This window comes from Nelusetta ayraudi, unplaced genomic scaffold (assembly GCF_046127955.1).
Source record: "Nelusetta ayraudi isolate G7.1 ecotype Tasmania unplaced genomic scaffold, CSIRO-AGI_Nayr_v1 ptg000006l, whole genome shotgun sequence".
In the NCBI taxonomy this organism is placed as follows: domain Eukaryota; kingdom Metazoa; phylum Chordata; class Actinopteri; order Tetraodontiformes; family Monacanthidae; genus Nelusetta; species Nelusetta ayraudi.
Window position 1 is genome coordinate 4641837 of NW_027466056.1, and position 24670 is coordinate 4666506.

The 24670-nt window shown below is 47.0% G+C and overlaps 1 protein-coding gene across 5 annotated transcripts in view; it reads left to right on the top strand.

The window, feature by feature from the left end:
- LOC142881865 (gamma-aminobutyric acid receptor subunit gamma-3-like) overlaps positions 1-24670 on the top strand; it is a 65608-nt gene that overhangs the window by 16438 nt on the left and 24500 nt on the right. For 4 of the 5 annotated variants that reach the window (XM_076016271.1, XM_076016289.1, XM_076016279.1 and 1 more), the window contains 4 exons: positions 7865-7932; positions 19402-19499; positions 19914-20045; positions 22482-22564. In XM_076016271.1, the coding sequence (XP_075872386.1) occupies positions 7865-7932; positions 19402-19499; positions 19914-20045; positions 22482-22564 (381 nt within the window). Of the gene's footprint in view, positions 1-7864; positions 7933-19401; positions 19603-19913; positions 20046-22481; positions 22565-24670 lie in introns of all 5 variants that reach the window. The other variant, XM_076016298.1, reaches the window with a different exon arrangement.

Sequence of the window (24670 nt, forward strand, 5' to 3'; positions counted from 1 at the left end):
TTCAGCTTTATTTATTCAATTCCTTTGTGAAAGCCAACCATCCTGCACTTTATTGATTGTTGTGTAAAAATATGTTTCAATCCAATTTAAACATTCAGCTTATTTGTAATGTCTATTGGGAACAAAGCAGTTCAAACTATGTGAACCATCTACTTTTTTGAAACCCTATTTTCAGTTTTGATTCACCGCGACTGGCGAGCCACTGGCCTGTGATGGTCATGGCCCCGAGCTCTGCGGGAGGCCTCCTTTATTTTTCTGAATGGAAGTTGGCAGCGCCACTTGCCGATTGAGTCCAGCGGTCTCGGAGTCTCCGTTTCCCGCGCTTCTCGTGCCGCACCTGCCTCCAGTTTGGCCAATTAAAAAGTAATCGATGGGCCACACCGGATGACACGGCGCTCATTAGCCCACGCACTCGGAGCAAAGAGCTCGTCGCCAGGCCGTTCATTATTCATTAAGCGTTAACTCATGTCGAACGGGATAATTTATTCAGCGTTTCCGCTCATTGCGCACGTGCTAGCGTGTGACGGAGGCCTCGCATTAGCCGCGAGTCATTGCGCCACAATCGCCTGGTGGCCATTCGCAGAGCCGTCGGACCGAGATTTGAGGCCGCCGAATACAACCCTTGTTTGTTTTTCTTCCTCTCTGCGTTCGTAAAAGTTAAAAAAAAATATGTTTCCGCCATCGTTTTTTCTTTTTTAATCTTCGTCCAGAAAAAATGAACTGGGCCCAGGCGTAATAACGCTAGCGCCGCAGGGTCGCCCGGCGAAGCGGCGCTCTTTCATTTGAATATGTATTTGTTTAGACCACCGAAGATCTGCTGAGCAAACAAACACACAGCAGCAGCAGCTGCCTTTTGCTTTGAGTTTATTCTGATGCGAGATTTCACCGGCTGTTGGACGGAAAAATACTCGCTGCTCTGCGACCGATTACCTTCCGGATAACGCGACAAAAGGAAAGGGCTCAATTGTCCTGATGAATGGGGGGGGGGGGGGGTGCCGCTGCCACTACTCTTTGCACAGGCGCATGTGAACCTGCGTTTTTTATATAGTGCAGCATTTAGCGGCTAAATGCCACTTCTGTCAACGGACCAGGAGGCGGTGGGGGGGGGGGGAAAGAAATGAGAGAGTCGGAATTGGACTTTGATCCTCCTCAGGTGAGCCAGAAACACAATTAACTGATAGAGTCGAGCCAAGTGCAGGTGTGACGAGCGTCATGCCAGAAAAAGTCTCACTTTTTTTTTCAGAAATTCGCTCTTCTCTTCTCAGACGTGGAGGGTAGCTACCATGGTTTTGAGGCAAACAAGAAAAAACGGAACCTAACGATGCAGCTCTTGTGCCATTTGAGGAACTGGCTTCCTCCAGGTCGATGCAAAAGCGTTTCTGAAAGCTCCGCGGATGAGACTCGTCCACGGTGACTAATCGAAAAAGTGGGGGATTCCCATTTGATTTCGAAGGGAAACGGTTCCTTTCAAGTTCAACCTCATGTTGAACCATCGGCGCTGAAACCAGAAGCTTTGGTTGTTTTTCTGCTATGATTCCATTTTGAATCAGGTGTCCTTTTCTACCTTTTCTCCACCACTACATTGAGTTAAGGTGCAATAAAAACATATTCATATTCAATCTCATGTAGATACACGGTTTCTTAATCTATAGATTTTTCCTTTTATTTCTTCATTTCCATTTGGTTCATATGATTTTTTTTTCTATGCTAATTTCCCAAATGTGGGATAAATAAAGGCATTCTATTCTATTCTCTTCTCCATCTAAACTCGCAACTTGCAGTCTGCTGTGGTTCGAAGCTTTGCCCTCGATCAAGCGGCCTCTGTTATTTATGTATTTCCAACCTCCGCGTCCCCCGTAGAACTCGACGTGATGTCGCTTCGCCCCCCCCCCACCCCCTCCCATCAGAATGATGACGAGCCGTGCCTTCGGGACAGAGTGCAGTGGAGGAGTTTCCCCGGCGACGCAGCTCGTCCCCGGAGAGGTTTGCTCTGGAAAATGTGCAGATGCGGGTCAGATGGCTTTTTCAAATTGCTTGTTTAGCTTGTGTGTGTCTGTGTGTCTGTGTGAGAGTTTCCCTTCAACTCTTGGCAGAAACACGTATCGGTTCAAGTCGATGCCGAGAGGTCCCACAGAGCTGCATTTCTGCTTCTCTTCTTGTATTTGGACTGTTTGAACAGCTGTGACTGATTATTCCAGGGGTTGCAACAATGTGGACGGAACTGACGGCGCAGCTAATGGCTTTTTTTTTTCTTCTTTCTTTCAAAGCGTCACATTTTTCCTCTCCTTCCTACCGACAGCAAGAATCACCGAGGTGACTCAACCTCGGCCGCGCGACCTCCTCATGTTTGCCACGTCGCCGCTTTTAAAAAAGACAAAAAAAAAACAGTCTTTAGTCACCCCGAGATAAAATCAGGCCGCCGCCTTTCAACGTCAATGAGTCTTTAATCCCCCGTATTGGCACGACCTTCAGCTGGAGAACCTTTTGTGAAGTCAGCCGCTGACATTTATCACCGGGGTCGAACAAATGATTCGCCGATTTGATTTCAAACTCTTTCAGTGCTTTTTAAAGAGCCTTTAAACGCTGATGATGAGTCCCCGTTTTTCTTTTGCCGTTTCTCGCCGCCAGCTGTTGTGCTCCAGTCGACACGCTTCAGTCAGACTGAGTCGCCCTCACAGCGCCCCCACGCCCCACGCCCCCGATCAGCGCCCCACATATTCCTGTTGTCGGCTCGTGTTTGTACACGAGTCGCTTCCTGACGAATGCTCGGTGTGGAGCACGCGGACGGTAACGTCGAAGAGGATGCGACACTGTCTCGGAAAAAACATTTTTTGACAGCCGCGATGCCGTTTAGAGCACTTGTGCCTGAGCCAAAAGTGCATCCGCTCAATGCGCCAAGTCGCTCTCAGTTTGCATCCGCCATGGACGATATTACTGAGAGGGAGTCCGACTGGCTGTTGGTAGTGTTTGGAGGCCCAGTGTAGGCACTAAGGGCCAATTCCAATTCCTCCCTTAACTCCTCAATCTCAACCCTCGCCCTTAACCCTCAATCTTTGGCCCTCAATCTTGGCCCTCAAAAATAAGTGTAAGGGCTTAGAAATGGGACACCCCTTAAGTGCAGTTACGTCTTCAGACTGTGGGGGGCGGCCTTACGCCAAAGCTACGTCCAGTCAGTCAAGAAGACGACGACGACGAAGAAGAAGGAGAAAAAGAAGAAGACGGCGAAAAAGGAAGAAGTCCTCCTTCGCTACACAACGAGGTACACAAGTAATGTGAAGCCAGGACCGCCGGTCAGGCTGACAAACATCGTAAAGTAAAAAAAAAAAAAATGTTACGCAACAACGATGTCAATAATCCATAAAAAAAAAGTCTTAAACTAAGACAATAAAATGGTTTCGTAATATTTATATCTTTATTAACTAGGAAAATACTTCCATTTGTAGCTCGCTTTTTTCATCGCCATTTTTCGATTCCCTTACTGCCAAGGGTGGTGCCGGAGAATCTCAATATTGAGGGCGATACAGCCCTTAATCTCGTCCCTCAACTTGACGTTCTGAGAATCGGGATAGCACTTCGCAGGAGCGCGCATTTTTGAGATTGAGGGTCAAGGGAGGAATTGGAATTCACCCTAAGTCCTACCCAGAGCCATTACTGGAAGACGGTCACTTTTTAGACTTGTACTCTGGTCAAATTTAAATTAAAAAAATTATTACCCAATTCTTGTTTGTTTGCGGTTTTTGTCTCCCTTTTCTGCTTCTGGGTTTACATTGCTCAATTTATAACACCTTGTGGGAACACTCAACTTCCACCAAAGTCAACGTTTGGCTGCCCCCTGGTGGCTGGGATGAACCGCACTCAAATACTAAAGCGATGGCTCCTACATCCAGCCAATAGTCCAGACATGGGCAAACTACGGCCCAGGGGTCATATGTGGCCCGTTAAAGTTTTTAACCCGGCCTGCCAAATTTGAAAAAAAAAAAATTAATAGTAAGTAAGTAATAAAACCGCTCTATTTCATAATTTTTCCAGTGTCATTTTCAATTGACAGTAAAGCACATGTTTTCTACTTGTCCCATAATATATTTTTTTCTCTAATTAGGTGGCTCACAAATACTCTCCATCCATCTGCTCCTGTTACAGCCTCCTCTGTCAGATTCTAGACCTCTTTGTGGCCCACCAGTCAAAAAGTTTGCCCACCCCCAAACTAGTCTTTGATCGCCTGTTGGAGGCGGAATGGGATCCATTTCCATTCCGCCTTATGTTCTGCAGTAACTGAGGCCGTCTGATCTATACCAAGTGTCTGCGAGCTCCAGGGCTGAGAGGCCGTGCGTGACGAGACGCAATCCTTGCGTCCAGTGACCCGAACTCTCAGAGCGATCAAACCAGGGCGGCCGTCGGGTTGTAAATTAGAGGCGATTTAACCGCCTGATTAAACCACTCTGCATTGTCAGCGGAGGCTAGCAGCTAGCTGGGGAGGGGAGCTAGCTGCAACCCACCGCTACCAAGCGGGATGTGATTAATTATTTTCCAGCGCGTTTATTTTGCAAGCGAGACGGAAGGCGCGGCTCCTTGGATGGCGAACAGATGGAAGCTGAACGGTCACCTTGTGTGTGTGTGTGTGTGTGTGTGTGTGTGTGTGTGTGTGTGTGTGTGTGTGTGTGCAATTCATGTGTGGGGTGTGCACGCTTGTTTGCCAGGGCCTGACGGTGCGTAATGCATTTGTCATGCCAGCCAGATGAAGCAGGCATAAAAGGGGGTCTTCCTTCCCTAATCGAGGCCCCATGGGGTGGAGGTGGAGGTGGGGTGTGGGGGTGGGGGGCGCAGTAACTACAGATGTGGTCCGTCACGGCATTTTGCTGAAAAGCAAGAGACCTACGTGAGGAGGAGGAGGAGGAGGACCAAGGGTCTCGTCTTGACAGGAGCTGGGGGGACGGTGGTCCCTCAGCAGGAGGTAACTGAGGATGGGGAGGCGGCTTTTTATTGATTCCTGTCATTCCGGCTGACTTCCTGCTTTCGGGAGACACAACAACACAACAGAGGATGATGTCATTTGCGGGTTTCTTTTCATTTTTCTGGTAGCCATCGTCATCATCTTGGCCGGTTCGGCTCAGCTTATCGTTAGGCCCCCCCCCCCCCCCTCACTCCCTTAGGTGGGATACGCTTTGTTTTTGTTACTTCCTGCCCCTACCCCCTCCCCCCACCTCCCACTGTAACGCGTCGCTGAATAAATCAAAGTGGAGAAAAGCGGCGATGCTGACTAATGCCGACGCGGGACATATTTTTTAAGGAGGATCCGGAGTGTCGGCGGTGGCGGTGTAAATTAAGGACAATTCCCTTCAGGTTGTCCCACTTTTCTGAAATGCCGCAGACCCGCTAAGCTGTAGCAGATCGGCCTGCTTGCCGCGCTCTCTTCCACTTCTGTTGGTCCTCGGCTTTTCTTCTCCCCGCATTTTAAATAGGTCTCGCAGCAGCAGGAGGAGGAGGACGAGGAGGAGGAGGAGGAGGATGGTGAGGTGGGGGTGGACGGTCGCCCGCCGTTGCTTCAGGTGTTTTTCCGGCTCCGTTAATCCCAGGAACACACGGATGAGCCGGACCGCGTCGCTTCGGTGCTGCAGACGTTCTCTTTTTCCACCTCTCTCCCACTCGTGTCCTGGGGTTTCCTGCATCCCCTCAACCCTCCTCCCCGCACCAACAATGAGGGCGTCTTGTTTGTCTCCTAAACAAAACTGTACGTTGTAATTACCCATTGTCCCTGGCAGCGCCAACCCGTGCCAGATTTTAACCCTTGCAGACAATAAAGATTTGCCTCTAAGCCTCAACTCGGGCTGGATTCCCGGCCGGCGTGCCAGGCGGTTGTCAGGGGAACTTTGAGAAACGCTTGGCCACGGACGAGAGACCTCGTTGGCCACGTAGCCAGAACGAGGTGGAAGCAGAAAATGCTTTTGGTTTGTTAGTTTTTTTTCCCACTTTAAGCCAGTTGTTTCCTGCTGATGCTGTAGTCGGGTTGTGTGGATTTTTTTTTTTAATGCCTCACTTTAAAGAGACACCCAGAGGTGCCATCGCATTCACATGTGATTTCATATGCAGGCTGTCAAACGTACCCCACAGCAGTAGGGGGCGATATAACCTCTAAGCATGGTAGGAACGGAAAGTAAATCAGAAGCTAAAGCAAAGGTCACCAAATGCTAACAAATTACGAAAAAAAACATTTTATACAAAGAATAATCCGTGTATCATTTGTTCATTTGTTTTTAAAAAATAAAATCCGAGCTGAAAAAGAAGAAATAGCTACTTGTTTGTTTTTCCAATTCCTGATTTTGTGCTCAATTTGGAAAAAATGGAAAAAAACAGATAATAGGTGATTGTCCATTTTGGGTACTTTGATTTGAGGCAAGGTGTGTGACATGGAAGTGGAAGTTATTTCCTATTTTTTGGCTTTGATTTTTTTTTTTTAAACAAATGACACACGGATTAAGAATCATCCAACGATCAAATCAATTTCCTCGGTCTTGATTTTATCTTGGCGATGCTGGAACTCCCAACACGATTCCATCTGTCGGAGCGGAACCGGCTGCTGGGGTTTGACCCAGTGCCTCCCAGCAGGCTTCCGTCGACCCCTGAACTCCACCTCTGCATCGGCGGTGGGGGCCACGGCGGCACCCTCGGGACGCGGCGCAACAGATGTGCGGCCCACGTTGCACGTCACTTCTGCTACTCGTATCGGCGCGGCTCTTGCCCAACCACCGTGAAGGCGAACAATACGGCACACGTCAGCGGAGCAGAAAGAGCGGCTGAAGTGATATGAAGCAGGTCACGAATCACTCAGGCTGCTGGTGATTGGATTAGCTAAGTGGATCGTGTGTTCCAGGCTTTCGTTTTGTGGAGCTACTGCTCGTCGAGTTGACTGAAGTTGATATAAGATTTTGCCATCACAAAATGGGTCGAAACACACTTAATCTCTGCTGTCGTTCTTCTTCGATACCTTGAACTTCGGGCTGCAGCTGAAAGTCTCGTCGGCATGCCAACAGACACCGAGCAACGCTAAGAATGCTTCCATGATCTCTCCCTCTCAGTCCAGGTTTGGTTTTGGCACAGTCTTTAAAGCCCAAAAAAATGAAGCTCATCATGAGGTACAGAGGTGTTTAAAAGCAACAGACCGATTAAGTGCAGCCGCCTTCTTAGTTTTCCCAAAAGGTGACTCTGATCTCTTTTCGAGGTCGTGCATTCCAGCTTTCTTTTTCTGCACCAGAGATCAGAATCGGGGGTGTGGACAGCCGATGACCGCCCGGACGTTTTGCGTTAGCGCCAACCTGTGCAGGCCGTGTACACAAAGTTCTCCGAGGCATGACGCTACTTCGTCAGATGCAGCACATTTACAATATCTTTAGTTTTTTTTCCAATGGCATGGAAATCTGGACATGCGGTGGAACATCAACTTTGACTCTTGAGTGAACGTAATCACATGCTGCATTACGGCCGTATTCAACCTCATCTTAGAGCTATGTGAGTGTACGTGTTTGTGTCTATTCTTGTGTGTATGTCTGTGTGCGCGTCTGTTAAAACCATCAATCCATCTGTCCGTCTTCTTGTCTTTTATTCTCTTTAAGCAAGTCGACTGTCGCCGGCAAGAAAAATGTAAAACTAGCCGAGCTCCCAGAGGAAACGCCTTTTGTCGCCATGGTAACGAGACAACTGGCAGAGAAAGGGGGACCGGTTGAGTTGTCGAGATTTGAAAGTCATGTTTCGCCCCGGTCGCTCTTTATCTGATTCCTGACCAGAGAGGCTCATTTTGCACGCTGCATGTCCTCCCACATCCCGCCCGCTGTCCCTCATTCTTCTTCTTCTCCCTCTTCTTCTTTTGCAGTGAAACCAACGGTCATCGACGTGGGCATATATGTCAACAGCATCGGCCCCGTGTCATCTATCGACATGGTGAGTCCGAACACTCCTTTCCATTACTTAAGCCTCCGCAGCTGCTCCCGCTGCCCACGGGTGAAAGCCAGGGGAAACGCAGGTGGCCAAACTCGTGGATCAACTCGGATTAAGCAAATGAGCTGAGTTCAAAACACCCTGTGGGATAATACGCTTTTTTCCCCCCCTGCTCTGCGAAAGCTACGAAGTAAAAGTAAAACAGCAACACTCACGTCGTTCTTAACTGTTTCAGTTTTAATTTCAGACTGAACGACTGGACGTTCAGTGGCAGTGCTGTATCCCTGGGAAAAGTTTGGCAGTTTTATTGAAAGTCCAGGAGATCAATGCCTGGCTAGCGTTAAAAGGCCCCATCGAGTGTCATTGTAATGTAACGTATAAAAATGCTTCAAGCAAAGGCTTTCTGCCGACTGCCGGATGCAAATCCATCTGCTGATTACCTCGAATGGAGTGCGGTGGGGTGAAAATGCATGCAGCCTTTAATCTTCTATATATATATATGTGTGATTTTTTTTTTTCGCCATAAAAATTCACTAGTTGTCATTTAAATATTCTCAGCACACCGGGCGTGATAATGCGGTAATTGCGCCACCATGTCGAAAGCTTTCATGGAATCAAGATGTAGCAGCTGTTCATATCACTCTAGATATTAACGCCGCGTTGGCTTTAACTTCCCATTTATTCTTCTGCGTAGTTTGTGTGGAGTTACGTTAGCAGAATCATAAGCAGCTGAATGGTTTTCATCTTATGTGGAAATGAGTTTGTTCCATGCTGACATCATTATGCCTATAACCAAATAAGTAAATTCAATAAAGCACGGCTACTTCCATTAACCCTGCTTATTAGATGCAGGTAATTTCTGTTTATGTCTTTTAGCAAAGAACGTTTCAAAGTGCATCTGGGAACGTCAATTTGATTTGGAGGAAAGTTTGTTTTTTTCCTTGTGGTCTCGACTCTGAGGAGCCGACGGAGGAGAACTCGCTCCGCACAAGACGTCCGTCACGTTGCGTCGTCTGAGATCGCTCGGTCTTATTCGACCCCGTCCCTGAAAAACTGCAGTAAACTGGTTGGTGAGTGGAGATAAGCAGCGTCACGCCGTTCAGGTCAAAAGTAGACGAAAAGCAACAGTGAACAAACATCATAACTACAACTTTATTACTTACTTTATCGAACAACATAAGTCATAATTTTGTTTGTTTTCAAATAGTACAAAATTTTTTAAAAAAATAGGCCAAAAAAGACATGACATGTTGCAATGTGGCTAAATATTTTTTAGAGTTTCCGTTTTGTCCAGATGGTGGTTTACACACTAAAGACCAGCACACAGAGCTGGTCATTACTCCCACTGAGGCCTCCGCAGGGTGATTTGGGAAGTAAATAGAAGGCTCCTGAGGCTTATTTTGCCACGATGGCTTCCGTCCTGCGGGGACCTGCTCATTATACGGCTGCCTGGAAAAGATGTCGGCCAGCACCGGCAGATAAAAGCCACAAAATGCCTTTTTTATCACGGCAGAGAAGCCACCTGAAGTGAGAGGGGGCCAGGGGGGAGGCCAGTTGGCCAGATGGCTGCAGCCTAATGTGAGGGGAGCGCATCTAAAGATCGCCTTGCAATGGCAACAACACCAAAAGCAGCACAGCGATGAGACGATTGTGCCACAGCAGCGCGTATGTGTTGCTCGGATCGAAGCCGAGTGGAGAGTTGAGCCGCGAAATTTGGCTCTTTGTTCGGCAATTCAATCAGGCTTTATTCATGCAGCTATGAGTTATGTTGGGTAGGTGTGGGCCAATCGTGACAGGACCAATGAAAAACTGCCTTTTTACTGAAGGCAGAAACCTCAAGTGGATCCCGGAGACATATTTGTTCATCCCAGACCAGTTGAGGTAAAGGGTCCAAATAGGCGTTTCCACATTCGTCGAGGCTTTGAACGTTTTCAGCCCTGGTGCCAAGAGCTGCAAAACAAACAAACAAAGAAAGAACTCGGTGTCTTGGGGTAGTAGGTCAGTGAGACACGGACGTTCCCCCGGCTCAAAACTTTATTTCAGTGACAAGCACGATCCCACTGGGACACTACAGTGATTCCTCCTCCTACCCCGCCGTGTGATGGCTGATTGGCTTGAACAGAACCAGGCCGATGGACGCTGGTCAGTGGAATCAAGAGTGCAGAGGCGCCTCCAGGGGGTTTTGACTGGACCGGAATTAGAGCACAGTCAAAACACTTTCATCCCCACCATCCCTGTCCGCACCGGTCTTTCATCCCCTTTTATCTGGCTCTCAGAGGAAATGTTATCTTGTCACCGAGTAAACAAGTGGGTCCTAGTGTGATCCGCCATCCTTTGAACGGGCAGTCCTCTTCCCCTCCCTGCCAAAAAAAGCAATGCATTCACTTTCCTCTTTGCTTGACTCACCGTTTGGCCCGAGACCTCCATTTAGCACGTGTCACTTCTTTCGCATCTTCGCAGACGTCGCGGGCAAGGCTATGTGCATGTGTGAGTCTTGCGAGGAAAAAAAAACAGGTCGAATCCCCCAGCGCCGCTGCACTGCCCGCTTCGTATCGATCGCACACTCAGGCACACCAACACTGACACACACACTCACACGACAGCCATCTTCAGTGCCACAAAGGGAATCGGCCATGGAACTCCTTAGAAAGCTCCTCGTCTGTTGAGGAACAAGACACATTATCCGTCCTACTTGCGCCCTTTGACGTCAACAATGTGTCCTCGTTGTTCACGCCAGGGAGTGGGCAGCATATTAAATCCTCCACTTGGCCACTGAGCCCGCTATTGTCTTAGCCCACCAATAGAATCGATCCGCCCAAAGGGTGTTCATGATCCTACTTGGTTGGTGACCAACACCCCCGTAACCCGCCTGAGGGGTTGGACGGGAGCCGTCTTGCCTGATGTATCCTCACCTCTGGACGTGTTGCACAGGGAAGAAGGGTGTTTTTCACACTGCAGTGTGAAAAAGCAGGCAGCAGTGGAACGGCCGGGAAGGCGTGCTGTGTTGTGGATACAAAAGCGCTTGTTCGCTACGAGACCTACGCGACCTGTCAGGATATCGGAAACCTAATTGGTGTTTCGTCAGTCAAGAGTGAAGGTCCGCGTGACCTCCGATGGACATGGCGGATGGACTTCCTACATCTCCATGAGCAGTATGTATTTACACCGGGAAATAGGGTGTCTTCAGTAAGGGCTGAGTCGCACTTGAAAAGATTTCCCAGGGGCACATTTCCAGTGGAGGGCTTTCAGAAATTTCCCAGAATACCCTTTGAATAGATAGCTAAACTGGCCTAAAGCAAGAATTTCCCGATTAAAGAAAAATGTTTGACTGATCGCAGCTGCAGCTGCAGTCTTTCTTCATAAGGACCCATGGACATATTGAATCTCTAATGCGTAAAGGCTACTTCCTGGAGTGGTGCCCCATTCCGTAGGGGCTGATTTCCAGCCGCTACCCATTGCCGGAGTAGAGGAGTGAAATAAAACATTCCTTCAAACAGCAAATAAAAAAGATGAGGATGTCGCTTTCTCCCCAAAATAAAACCGTCAGGAAGGCCTGTCACCAAACCTCTTTGCTCCTGACGGTGACAACAAACAAATACTTCAAGACCAAAAGTGCCTCTTTATTTTTAATAATTGACTCTGTTGTACTGGAGGAGTCAGTTGAGTCCGTCGGCGGACGTCTGCGGCAGTGGCGGAAACACTTCGCTCAGGCATCAGTGCCGAGTCTTTGCCGCTCACATCTGCCTAGAAGTGTCAAAGCAGATCATTTTCACCTCTGCCAAAGTGTCACACTGCTATTTGCGGCATACGTGTCGCCTCACAGCTCGGGTCCTTCTCGCCGTTCTCATGGGGGACGGGGGGGGGGCCTGGTTCACATCCGCGCCTTCAGAAGCAAATGAAGGGAGCAGTTAATGGCACTATGTGGGAAGCACGAGATGGCTGATGGACTGAAAGACACCGTCCATGAAGCCCACTTAGCAGGGAAGCATATTATACATATCGGTTAATAATGCAGCGCGCGTAATGAGTTTGAATGGCTGCGTGCGGTCAAGGCTGTGCCGCTCTGTAGCCTGAGTAGCCCGCAATTTTCTCGTAGCTGTATGTGACCAAGATATAATCAGTGCTTTTGTGGCCCTGTGACGGCACGGCAGGAAAAGGGTCCACAGGACGGAAAGTACCAGAACAAAGTAGCTAGTTTCAACTTTGACAAGAGCAGTTGGGGAAATGCAAGTATTGGAGAGTAGAACTAGCATGATACATTGTTTATTCCTCGGGGAGCGCGCTTCACACTTGCGCACGTTTTGTTATTCACTCTGGCTCGTAAAGCTAGCGGTACACATTAGCTTTGGAGGCACACTCCACGAGTAAGTAATTTGTAGCGCCGGTCATTTTGGTATTTTTTTGGCACAGTGAAATGCTAGCAGGCTGTCCCAGAGTGCACTGCGCAATGAATTAATAAACTAAATAAATAAAATATTTTTCTTCTAATTATTCCTGATAGTGTGGCTTCATATATTTATTAAGTTTACTCAAGAGTATTAGTTACTGATTTGGGATTTTGATGAACTATTCAGCATTAAAATTTCGCCAGTTTACCACCAACCAACTGCTAAATCTCAGAATTCTGTTCCAAGTAAGTAAGTAAGTAGTAACCTGCTAGCAGTTATCTGATGTATATAATTGTTTGGTTATCTGATGTATACAATTATTAGTCGTGCTGGTGTTGATATTATTACTGGCATCATCATCATAGGAATTTATCAAAGCTTTGGTTGAGTGAGCCTTAATACAAAAACACAATGTTAGTTGTAGTCATTTCTTTTTTCTTTTAAAATGTCGCCCCATGTCTTTGTTTTCCTTTTTTCTAGACTTTTATTAAAATCCAATCAACCTTCTAGCTGCCATTTGTCTTCAGGGCGCCACCTCAAGCTTAATCTACAACTTAGAAAAAAGAAAAAGAAAAAAAGAAATTGATTTGATTTTCTAGTCTCGCCTTGCAACGCTTGTGTGGGCTCAGCGGGCGAGCGCACACGTCGCTCCATCAGCTGGTCCGGCTCATCCTCCACGACAAGAAATAGAGAGAAAGAGAGAAAAAAAATAATAAATTAGGCAACACTCAAGTCTCAGACATATCGACAACAAACACATCCATCATGTCACAATTAGGAGACGAGGAGAGGGACGACGAGTGGCAGATAAAGAGGCCTTTTTGTTATTCCTGTTGTGCCTCTGCCAGGCCAGCCTCCATCTCCTGGCACACATTAGTCTGAGCGCACATTTCAAAGCTATCACCGCTGACCCCGGACACGCCGCACGGAGCCGCCCGCTCCTCGATTAGCTGTGATAGAGTGTTGCCAGCGAACGCACCGCGTTTTCTTTTACATCCGCAGCCGACTCCTCCTCCTCCAGGCAAGAAACCTCATTAATTATTTTCAGAAACGCTTACGTGTCTGTTGCGGTCAACTTGTTGACGGGGTCTGTGGATTGTCCGAGGGTTTCATCGCCGCCAGATGTGGGAGGATTTTTGCAAGTTTTGCCTTCTCCTGAAGGCACTTGATGACTCCTCTTAGGTTTTGTGATTTCCCCCCAAGTGTTGTCACTTAATCATTTTTAAAATCTGTAACAAAAAAACTTGTTAAGCACACTTTCACCGATTGCAAAAACAATTTAAAAGGCTTTATTTAGATCTTCGTTGTTATGCTTGTGGCTAAAGGCGAGTCCCACTGAAGTCATCAGCTCAAAACTGAGACAAAAAGCTTGTGGACGAGGTTTTTGTCAGGTTGAAAAAGAGAGGTGGCATAACTAACAGGCTGCTAGCTAGCAAAGAGCTAACTGTTTCGAGCCTGACGGCGTTCTCCTTGACGTATTGCAGCGCAGCCCTGCCCTTGTCGTCATTGGTGATAGTGCGTCATATTTCACAGTTTATTTCCCAGTCACGTACATTTATCCTTGTGTTGTAATTGTTTGTTTTTTTACTCCGTTTACTCTGACTTCCACAACTCCTGCTGTTGCCGTGCCTGTTAATTGCTCAGCACAGCAGTTTAGTCACTTGGCTCAATTGCTCGACGCTCGCTCATAATCAAAATTGCCTCTTGTTTTGTGGTCAGATAAAAATAACCGGTGAGATTTCAAAACCACGGGTTGTCCAATTAAAAACACTCTCTCTCCCTCTCTCTGCTCGTCCTGATTTTAGCCGAGAACATCGCAGCCGATAATTAGCTTCATTGCGCTTCCACTCTCATCTGCCTCCTGTGAGCGTGGCCGTTTCCCCAAGTCCGATCCTCATTGCCAAGGTTAAACCCACGTGCGTGTGTGTGTGTGTGTGTGTGTGTGTGTGTGTGTGTGTGTGTGTGTGTGTGTGTGTGTGAGGTTGATAAAACAGCCGCGGCCTCTCGCTGAAGCCGAACCCCAGTGCCTCCGCTGGAGACAAACGCTGGAGAAAAACACAAATAACTCCGTTCCTGAGAACATGAATAGAGCTGTTTGAGAACTGCACTTAGTGCCCAGGCAGTATGAATGGAAGCCGGGGCGGGAACAGAGCCCGGACCCGATGAATTATTGAGTCGACCGAGATTGAAGGACTCTGATTCATCCGTCTTCTGTCCGAGAACAGAGAAGACAGATTAAGCTATTTTAGTGGCCAGAACATTTAGTCGACAAGGTACACAAACAAAAAAAGCAAAGGCTGCCCGACCGCCGTCCTCCTCCATTCGTCCGTGATGTTTAATTCACACACGTGCTCCACACACACACACACACACACACACACACACACACACACATATACATCAAAGGCCATTCTGAAGAGACTCTCAGACCTCAAAAGGAACGTTGCATTTCCCTCCTTCCACTTGTCCATCCATTCGATATAATTAATTTTTAAAAGATTATCAGAATTTTTTTGTTCGCCTACCTTAGACTAGCAGCCTCACTGCAAAATGCACATTTTGGTCCCCTGATTTGGCCTCTATATTTTCCTTGAGTCAGAAGAACTATTCATTTTCATTTCCAGTGCATCTTGTTAAACTTGAGAAATGCTTTTTGGTGGAATGGGAAACATCAGCTCTTCTCTATTGGCATATTTATGAGTAGAACAGCGTTGTGCCACCTTCCCCCACAAGTGAGTTAAGTGGAGACTGAGGGTTTGGTCAAGTTCTTGATCGTCCTGATGGACAAAGTCGATTTGCATTTTGATGCGAAAATGTTGCAGTCACCTCGCTGTTAATTTGAACCTTTGGTCAACTCCTTAAATGTCAATTAAAAAGGTCAGCGGTTTGAATGTTGTGGCCACCAGGCGGTGTTGAAAATCCTGGCCTACGGCTATTTTTAGACTTTGGTGAACTTTTTGGCGCGCGTCCGGTGGAGGGGGCTCGGCGGCGGCAGCCGGTCAAGCTGCGGGAAGGGAAGTTAAATGTCAGAGGTCGGCGGCGGCAAAGTGCACAACACGTTAAAAATAAAACTTCCGACCAGGGCCGGGTGCTTGGAGGCAAACGGCGACCGACTGCCTGGTGGGCGGGGACAGGCGCGGAGGTGGACGAGTCTTTGCCCACCTCAATGTGCAGCACTGGAAGTCGGTTCGATTCCTCAGGCGCTCCGGTTAGATTTTCATGCAAATCTTCTGACCAAATTTCACCATCCAGCCAAAGTGGTTTAAGTTTTTGACCAAAAAAAACCTGAGGCGAGAGAACCCCGGTTTAAAAACTTGAACCACCAAGAGTGTCCTCAGCCAAATGCATCAAATCGCTGCCATGCGATTGGCTGATTGGGCACAGTTGGTCTTCGTACCTGACAAGTGATTGGTCAGCCACGGCCCTCCAATCGTCAAGCTTCTTGAGAGGGAGAAAAACAAATTCCAAATCCGCTTCTTTTTTTTCCAACCTGCCTTTCCTCATTTTCCTTGGCGAGACGAGGCGCTCACGTGGGCGTCCGCTTCATCCCGCCCCCCCACCCCACCCCGCGCCCCCCCTCCCCCACCCAGTCAGAAGCAGCTTGTGGAAGTTGCCCACGCCCAGCGCCGGCGCCTGCTCTCCGTCTGCTTCGCACGCTCCCGCTGCGTCCACAGATGATGGACAGGCGGATGGACGGATGCACGGACATTAGCGTCGCCCCGGACCGCTGATGTTGTCAAGCGAGCGTGAAAATAACCCCGGTCAGTCAAACCGGCAGGAAGGTGTCGATTGCACCTCGCGGCCGCGAAATGTCAAAACGATTGAGAACGGCAGCAGCAACAACAACAACAACAACAACAATAAAACGCTTCCTGTATTTATCCGTGGCTTCAGCTAAAACAGAGCCTGGCCACCCATTATCCAAGGTCTGAGATATAAATAATTCACTTATAAATATTTATACCGACTGCGCAGCATCAGTTTTGCCCCGAGAAGCGCATTAGTCAGTGATCTTTCCTTAAGTTTGAGTCTTAGCCTCAATGCAGAAGCCTAACATAATAATCAGAATTGAAAAAAAGATAAGAAAAGCTTCTGTGCGCACTGGATTTACTCGATTAGCACTGACTTACAGACAAGAGTGCAATACTTGCAAGATGTGATGTGAATTTTCTTTCTGTTAAAAATGTGAAGGGTCGTGTATTTTTTTTTATTGCCGAAACTGAATAAATGACCAACTAGCTAACTACTTATTATTCTTGTAGTATTCTTTATTGACCCATCCAACTAAATTAAATGATTACGGGTCATAATTTGGAAATTTTAGCTTCTTGCTATATTTTACACATTTTTGTTCTAGTTTTGGTCGGTCAGCCCAGTTTTTTTGTAGATTTTTGGTCCTCTGCCCCGCAAAATGCCCAGATGGTCCGTCCATCCATCCATCCACCCATCCATTCTTTTTGCCAAAAACATGTTTGCTTCTCTTCAAAAAGAAAACCTGATGAGGTTGTTCTGCTGTCGGTAGCCTCTGGATTTTAATAATGGATTTTGCAGGCTCACAGCCAGATTGAGGTTTCCAAAGAACGGCCGGGCAAATTATGCAGATTCTTGTCTTCCTCTGTGTCACAATTTAAGCCGTTAAATGCCAGAGTCGTAGGTGGAATCACAGCTACTTTATTGTGGGATCGTCGTTGGAGCAGCTCCCCACCTACACAGGATATTTCTATCCGGCTCAACCCAATATCCAGCGTGCATCCAGTCTAATTAATTTTCCATAATGTGAAGATTTTCCCAGCCCTCACCATCCCTGGTGCGGGCAGGGAGACGGAGGCAGGAAATAGTTTATCACATTCTGAATATTTTAAAAACCAAAGTAAAATATTTATCCCCATAATAATGAACTTGCAACCCCCAGTTCCTAACTTTTGTATGTGTTGGCTTCTCCCAGCAGAGAATATATAAAAGTCACCCTTGATTATCTCACCTACAGGTCTCCACTTCCTTGTTTTTTTTTTTTCTTCCCCCGTCACTCGCCGTAAATAATGAACTTCCTCTTAACACACTCGTATCCTGCCTTTGAAACACGTTCCCAGGGGAATAATGCCAGCCTCCGCAGTTAATTTCAGTCAGATATTTCCCAATGCTGGGCCCCTCATTGTTTTGCATAATGTCCATGAATAATGGACCTGCTTGAGCGCCTCATCCCGTAGGTGTTGTCTCTAAAAAGGCCCCAACAGAAGGAGCAGAGAATCCCATTTGGGGATCGTGAGGGAGCCCGCCAGGCGGAACATGTAACCCTTCATGGTTTGCTGTGTGAACCAAAGACGAGGCAGCAGTCCCTGCGTCTCTGCCCGTAATTACCGTGCAAAAGGTCACAGAGGCCATGCGTTACAAGGGTAATTCCCGGTGATAGATGTACCCGGAAGGTCGGGGTTTTGTCTGCCCCATTTTGGAAAAGGTCAAAAACCAAAAAGTCTGAAAGTTTGGAAGGGTGTGAAGACAGTTAGTCTGTTGCAGGTTTGGCTTGTGTGGAAACCTTGGTAGTTTGGAGTTTGAAAAACAAGCAGTCCATCAAAACATCTTTGCAATTTTATAATATTGGAGTGTGTTTTTTTCCAAGTGCAATAGCAAATTCTTTTTCCACGGCATATCCAATAAAAGTAAAACTAAAAACTTAATTGCAGTGGTAACATTCAGCAGTCATCAATTACGGCAATGTCTAAACAACAGTTTGATTAAAATGAAGGCGCACTCCATTTGCCTGGAACCAGTACCATATGTCTTAGTCTCAACACACTGGGCTCTTGTCAATTGCAAAGGAGTCATTGCAGAGAATTACTTTTTAAAAACCCAATTTCTCTGTCTGCAATGGCTCCTTGGAGGCAAAAGAAATCGTCTCTCAAAGAGAAACAGAACCAACTCATTCACTCGTGCTATAGTTTTTTCGGGGGGAAAATTGGGTGCAAAGACAAAAAAGCAGTTGAAAAAGTTACTGCGTTGGTGAGTGTTTGTGGCAATTCAGCAGCTGATGGAAAGAGCCTGAAGGTTTCCCCTTCGCTAGTTAGCTTAGCTCGTGTCTTACTTCTGACTGACAATGGTTGTTGTTGGTTGAGGATAAGTCCTGACTCCTGATTTCCAAGACTTTTCCAAGAGTTTTTTTGTTTTATATATACAGTATATATATATGTGTGTGTGTGTGTGTGCGCGTGTGTGTGTGTGTGTGTGTATGTGTATATATATGTATATGTATTATATACGTATATATAGATATAGATATAGATAGATACATATATATATACACACACACATATATATGTATGCATATAAAATATATATATACAGAAATATAAATATATACAGTTTGTATGTGTGATTATTCATCCACAATAACATTAGCATATTTTCCTGTAGGATTTTGTGCAATTATTATTGTCCTATGTAGCAGCGCAAACTTTAAGTGTATTTCAGGAAACAATGTGTTTGTGTATGCGGCTGTCAGCACCACCAACATCCTTTTCCAAAGACGAGAGGAATGCTATTTATTAATGGCTCAAAGCTAGTCGAGATCAATACGTGGCAGTCTTTGTCGGGCTCTTTTCCATTGTTTTTCCAGGAGAAAAGGCAGGTTATTGTTGGTAAATGAAGATTTGCTTGAGAACTTCCGAGTCTGAGCTGTTCGATCGATATGTTGCGCCTCAAAAAACCACGTAACCCTGGAAGATTAAAGAAATAAAAAATAAAAAATATAAAGCCCTCGATAAAATCGTCAGTTCTGTCTTGTTGCTTTAGTCTTCCTCTACCAAGGTCGGCCGATTTCTCTTCCTTCTATGTAAGTATTTCCATTTTCAGTTTTCAGCTCTGAAATCTGAAAGCACTAATCCCAATAAAAACAATGGGTCATCGGTCGGGCGCGTCACAGCGTTTCCCATCAACCACGCCATGTTTTTCGCTCAAGCGAACGCGTCTTATGGGCTCCTCCAGAAATGGCCACACGCCAACACCGAGGCACACACAGGTGGAGGAAGAGGAGGTGGTACGGGGTCTGTCAGATCACGATATTGGCTCTTCTCTGCTCTCCTCTCCCCAGGAGTACCAGATCGATATCATCTTTGCCCAGACCTGGGTGGATACCCGCCTGCGCTACAACAGCAGCAGCACCAGGATGCCAACTCTCACTCTCAACAGGTGACGTCTGCGGATGTCGCGGATGTTTGGCGGTGAAAAGCAAAGCGCCGCAAGCTACCGCGATACTGGGTATCGTACTAGGTCTAGGCCTCGCAGACAAAACGTGAGTCTTTCCTCCCCTCCGCCGCTCTCCGGCATCTTCACACTGAGAATATCTCATTGGAGGACAAAATTCCTCCCTCTCACGGGAGAAGGCCCGTAATTAATGGAACAAATTGATTGATGCGCTTTGCTTCCTGCCCCCATGTTGCCTTGGCTTCTTTCTTTTTTTCCTTTCTTTTTTTGTTGTTAATCATCCTCTTACTGGGAAGCGGAGCTGCCACGTGCGTGTTCAGTCAGAAATTTGATGGAGCTGGAAAATCCCTGCCCTCATCCTCCCTCTTTTTCTTTCCTTTCGCTTTTCGAACCGCTCAGCAATATGGTCGGCCTGATCTGGCTGCCTGACACCATCTTCAGGAATTCCAAGAACGCCGACTCCCACTGGATTACGACGCCCAACCAGCTTCTGCGTATCAGGAACAACGGGACAATACTCTACACGCTGAGGTAGGAGCAAAGTAGTTTTGGAATGAAACCACTCGCAACCATGTGTTAACGTGCAAACACCCAAATTCTGCAACAGAAAAAAGTAATTTTTAATGATAAATGTGCTGCAGCCATGCAAGAAGTGCCACAATACAGTTTCGTTGTGCGGGACGTCACACTCTACTTTGTTCCTTCAGAGGTGGGAAGTAACGAGTACCAATACTTTGTTACTGTACTGAAGTAGATTTTTCAAGTATCTGTGCTTTTCGTGACTAATTATTTTTTGACAACTTTTTACTTCTACTCTCATTTGAACACAAATGTCTGTTCTCTCTACGGAAAAACATTCTTGTTACTTTTGTGTTCAAAAGTGTTTAAAAGATACACATTCAGTTCAGTCAAGTAGTTCGGATAGCCATTATAGTTGTTTGTTGCTTGAAGTGGAACTATTTGAACTATCGTGTTGTGTAGATTGATACAAAAATGGATCACATTTGAGAGGAAGATTATTTTCGAGTACTTTGGCTTTGGAGTGGATGTTTAGTACGTTTTCAGTGCAGAGAAAGTAACAAATATTGAAAATAACATTGGGTTTTGTTATTAAAATGGCTCAATGGTCTATGACTGATGACAGATTGAAGAAGTAAAAAAAACTCTTGCTTTGAGAGTAACAAAGCTTTTTTCATTTTTGCAAAATTATCAACAATTGTATTGTTTCATTAATAGCAAAAAAAATTTTTACAAGCACATTTCAGAACCTGTACTTTCTTAGTTTTACTTGAGTGAAGGAGTTGAGTCAGTACTTCTACTTTTGCAGTAGAAATATTTTTCCACATCTAGTCCAAGTACAGAATGTGAATACTTTTGCCATCAATGTTTCTTCTCCGGATTGCTAAGATTTCTCTACCAAGCACATCCATCTTGCCAAACTCCCCCATAAGGTCTTTTCAGACATTAAGATTTCATCGAAGCCTTCACCACTCAACTCAGAGAACTAAAATCTTTTTGCTGCCCTCTAAAGCTCCAAAAGTGGATAGGGAGGTGGCACAGGTAATTGCTGGCCTTACTGTTAGCCTTGCTGCTAGCTGAGAGTATTGTTACCGTTCCAATGAGGGCAGTTTTATATAAACTGTGAGTCATTTTTACCTCAAAAGTAGAGCAGAAGAACAAGCTCTGAGAGCTTGTGGACCAACGGGAAGCCTCTTGATTTTGGCAACGAGAGGGCACAAAGAAATCTAATTGCTCCAAAACCAACCTGAAGACTTTCTGCAAGGGAGGTGCGGTCGATTCACGATTGAGATTTTTGCACTTTGTCCTTTCCTCAAAAAACCGACAGTTTCTCACTTGGTTCAGCTTCACAGGGAGATCAGGAACAGCCGGGTCGGCCGGGCCTCGTGCTCTCCAAACGAAGAGCTGAGGGCCAGACCAGCTGTGCGTCTCTAATCCTCCCAGGCCATCTCTCCTCTCACCTCGGCCCCTGCCGTTCGCGTGGCCACGTCTCACGCCAGGATTAAATCAGAGCACGGCCGCTCAGGAAAAAAACGCTGGCGGGGGGGAAAGGAGAAGGCCAATTATTGCACAACCTGTTTCACCAGTCTTCAATTTCCACCTCCACCACGATAGTGTTAAACGACGTGGTTTTGCAAGTGCCGGGGGCGGACCTTCCGGTCGACCCGAGTTGTGGAACCCCTGTGATTGCCCAAAAGGCATCATCCCCTGAGCCCAACACGAAGCATCGATTTTAGATAAGCGATAAACAGCCAAGGAGACAGACAAAACCCAGTCTATATCTCAGGTTGCTCCCACATCTCTCACTGAAGAGACGCATTGACATTATTTGTTAAAATTATATTCAAGTCCCGATGAGACGCCTGTCTGGCTTCCTGGCATTGTGCGTTCCTTGTTCGCACCTCGTTCGCAGATGAGCGAAATGAGTCAAGGCTCTTCTTTTGTGTTGGAAGTCGGCCCGTTAATGAGGAGTGACGGCGGACAAAGACACAACAAGCCAGAGTGAAAAGCCTATCCAATCCTCCCCCCCCCCCCGACAACCTGATCATTTTCGGCAATGGCGGTTTCTCGGCATATCAGCCCAGTCAGCTTTTGCGCCCGCGGAGCCGCGATTGCTCACTGTCCCGCCGGGGCATCTGGTGTGTTGACTTGGCCCACCAGAGTGTGGCTGGTTGCTTCAGACACCCCCACGCCTTCTGGGCCTGACCTATGCGGTAATGCCGCAACCCGGCGGTTAAACGCGTCATGTCATTTTGAGGGATTTCACGGGCGTTGGCGCTCCATCTGCTGCGAGGCGAACCTCCTCTTCCAGTCGAGCGTCAGGATTGAAAGAGACGTCCAGTATGAAAACGATGGTTGCGCATCATTTTCTCGTTATCTTCTCCTTCTCTCCCAACTCCCTCCAGACCTTTAAATGTCTTTGTCTTTGTGTGTCTCTGTCTCTACCAGGATGACCATCAACGCCGAGTGCCAGCTGCAGCTCCATAATTTCCCAATGGACGAGCACTCCTGTCCTCTCGTCTTCTCCAGCTGTGAATATTGGCAGCGCACACGCAGAGAACACACACACACACACACACACTCACACTATGAAGGGGACAGGATCATAAAAAGATCATAAATAGATCGAACGCACCTCTAACGCTCCCTATTTAAAGTATTCTTCCAAATAAGTTGTGAAAAGACACAGTCGGTGTTGTTAGGCAGAAACTAACCAAACCTCCACTAGTTTTCTCCTTGAACAGCGCCGTATCGAGCTGATATGGGAAAAAAGAAAGAAAGAAAATCACTCCAGCTGCCACTGTGCAAAACCTGGAAGTGCAGTCTGGTCTTTCATCTAGCGAGATGAAGGCAGAATGCGGCGAGATAGCACACCTAGCGAGGCCACCGACATCAGCGGTAGGAGCATCTCTTTCCTCGACCAGGTGACCCCACAGTAGACCGCTGCGCAGACAGCTAGCGCGCGCACGGTCCGAGCCACTCTGAGCCATTAGGAGTCCAGCAAGACGTGATGAAGAACCGTTATTGTACCAAGGTGCCGCAGTTCGCTGTTACCCACCGCGCCGCCGACGTGAACCTTGATGTGTTCTTATTTCATTTGAGCCTGGTGTAATTAATGGACTCTCTAAGGTGACTTATCAGTTGTTTCCCCACTCCATTGAGTCAAAGATTTCTTGAACCTGTATGGCTAAACCATTTCCTTGAATTTAAGTGGTAATAAGTTTTGATCGATCCTCATTCCATATGCTCACATAGACTCCAGAATAAACTAATTTGGTTATTCTAAACCAAAAACCCAGAAGAAGACAAATCGGTAGTACAGGAAGCGACTGTTAGCCCAACAGAAAGAGATATGCCATCAGAAAGGGTTTGCCATGTCCACTAAAGATCACGAAACAACAGTCAATGTCACCATGTTTTTGGACGCGGGACGTCGCGGAATCGATCGGCATTTAGTCCTTTCTCCACTCACCAAACCCAGCGGGGTGTCACCCCCGCCGGCAAGCTGCACCCCCTCCGCTTTCACCGCTGATGTCATCGCGCTGAGATTGCGTAGATGAAGTGCTACAGAATTCAGGAGTCCGGCGGTGGCCAGTGTTCTTAGTTGTTGGGCACTTTTGGCTGTAGAATCGTTCCATGGCGAGGGTGTCGTTCACGCCAGACTTCAAGCGATTGTTTTCGGCGTCTGGTCCATTTTGTGCGCGAGCCGCGAGCGAAAAAGCCAGTGGACAATGAACAATTATCGAGCGCTGATGGAACGTGATCGAAAACTTTTGCATCAGTACTTGATATACGCCGCGACTGGCGCGATATTATGACTTGGCACACGTAATGCTAAACGTCATCCCGTGTGGCAGGTAAAAAAGGTGGTGATGTCACGGGTGTCCCAATTCCATCGCAAGCCGATCCGTGCAGTGCCGATCGGAGCCGATTATTACCCGGGTTGCTTGCCGGGTTGTTTGGCCCGTTATGTCGCGGAACAGCGCAGCTCGGTGAGCCTGCTCCACTGCCACCAAATGCCGATTAGTAGCGGGACATCACAGCGTTTTTTGGCCAGTGGAATTGGGGCTTTGTACTCTCTTTGGCCCTGGCGCCGCTCGTCATGTAGCAGCTCGGCGATGTGTGGCTGTCCCAACACGCACTGGCAACTTGGCTAGTTGTAACCAATTGCGATTCAATGGACAGAGGATCCGTCCAATCTCCCCTTGGGTTTTTCTTGCCTTTCTTTTTGTACGCTCTTTATAGGGTTGATGCAAGAGATTCGAGAATCCACGGCAGTTGGTGAACATACCATCTGGCGCGGCAGGTGTGTCCAAGACCAGCTGCAGCTACACGTCACTCAGTTTGCCATTTGTTCTCCCTCGATGAACATAGTGTCATCAAAACCGGTCAAAACCTCTCTGAAGGTTTCAAAACTGTTAAATTTCACACTGGGGATATGGCTGTTTTTAAGTTGCGCTCACCCTAAAATTAAGTGTTTATCTGATTGATGTCTAACTTTTACAGGCCGTTTGATGAATCGATAGCTTTGATTGTAGAATTTGAGGAGAAGAAAAAAAGAAGCAAGATTACAAGAGGGTCCCGCCACCTCAGCGGCGCCACGACGGATCAGTTATGATGAGTGCTAGATCTTAGCA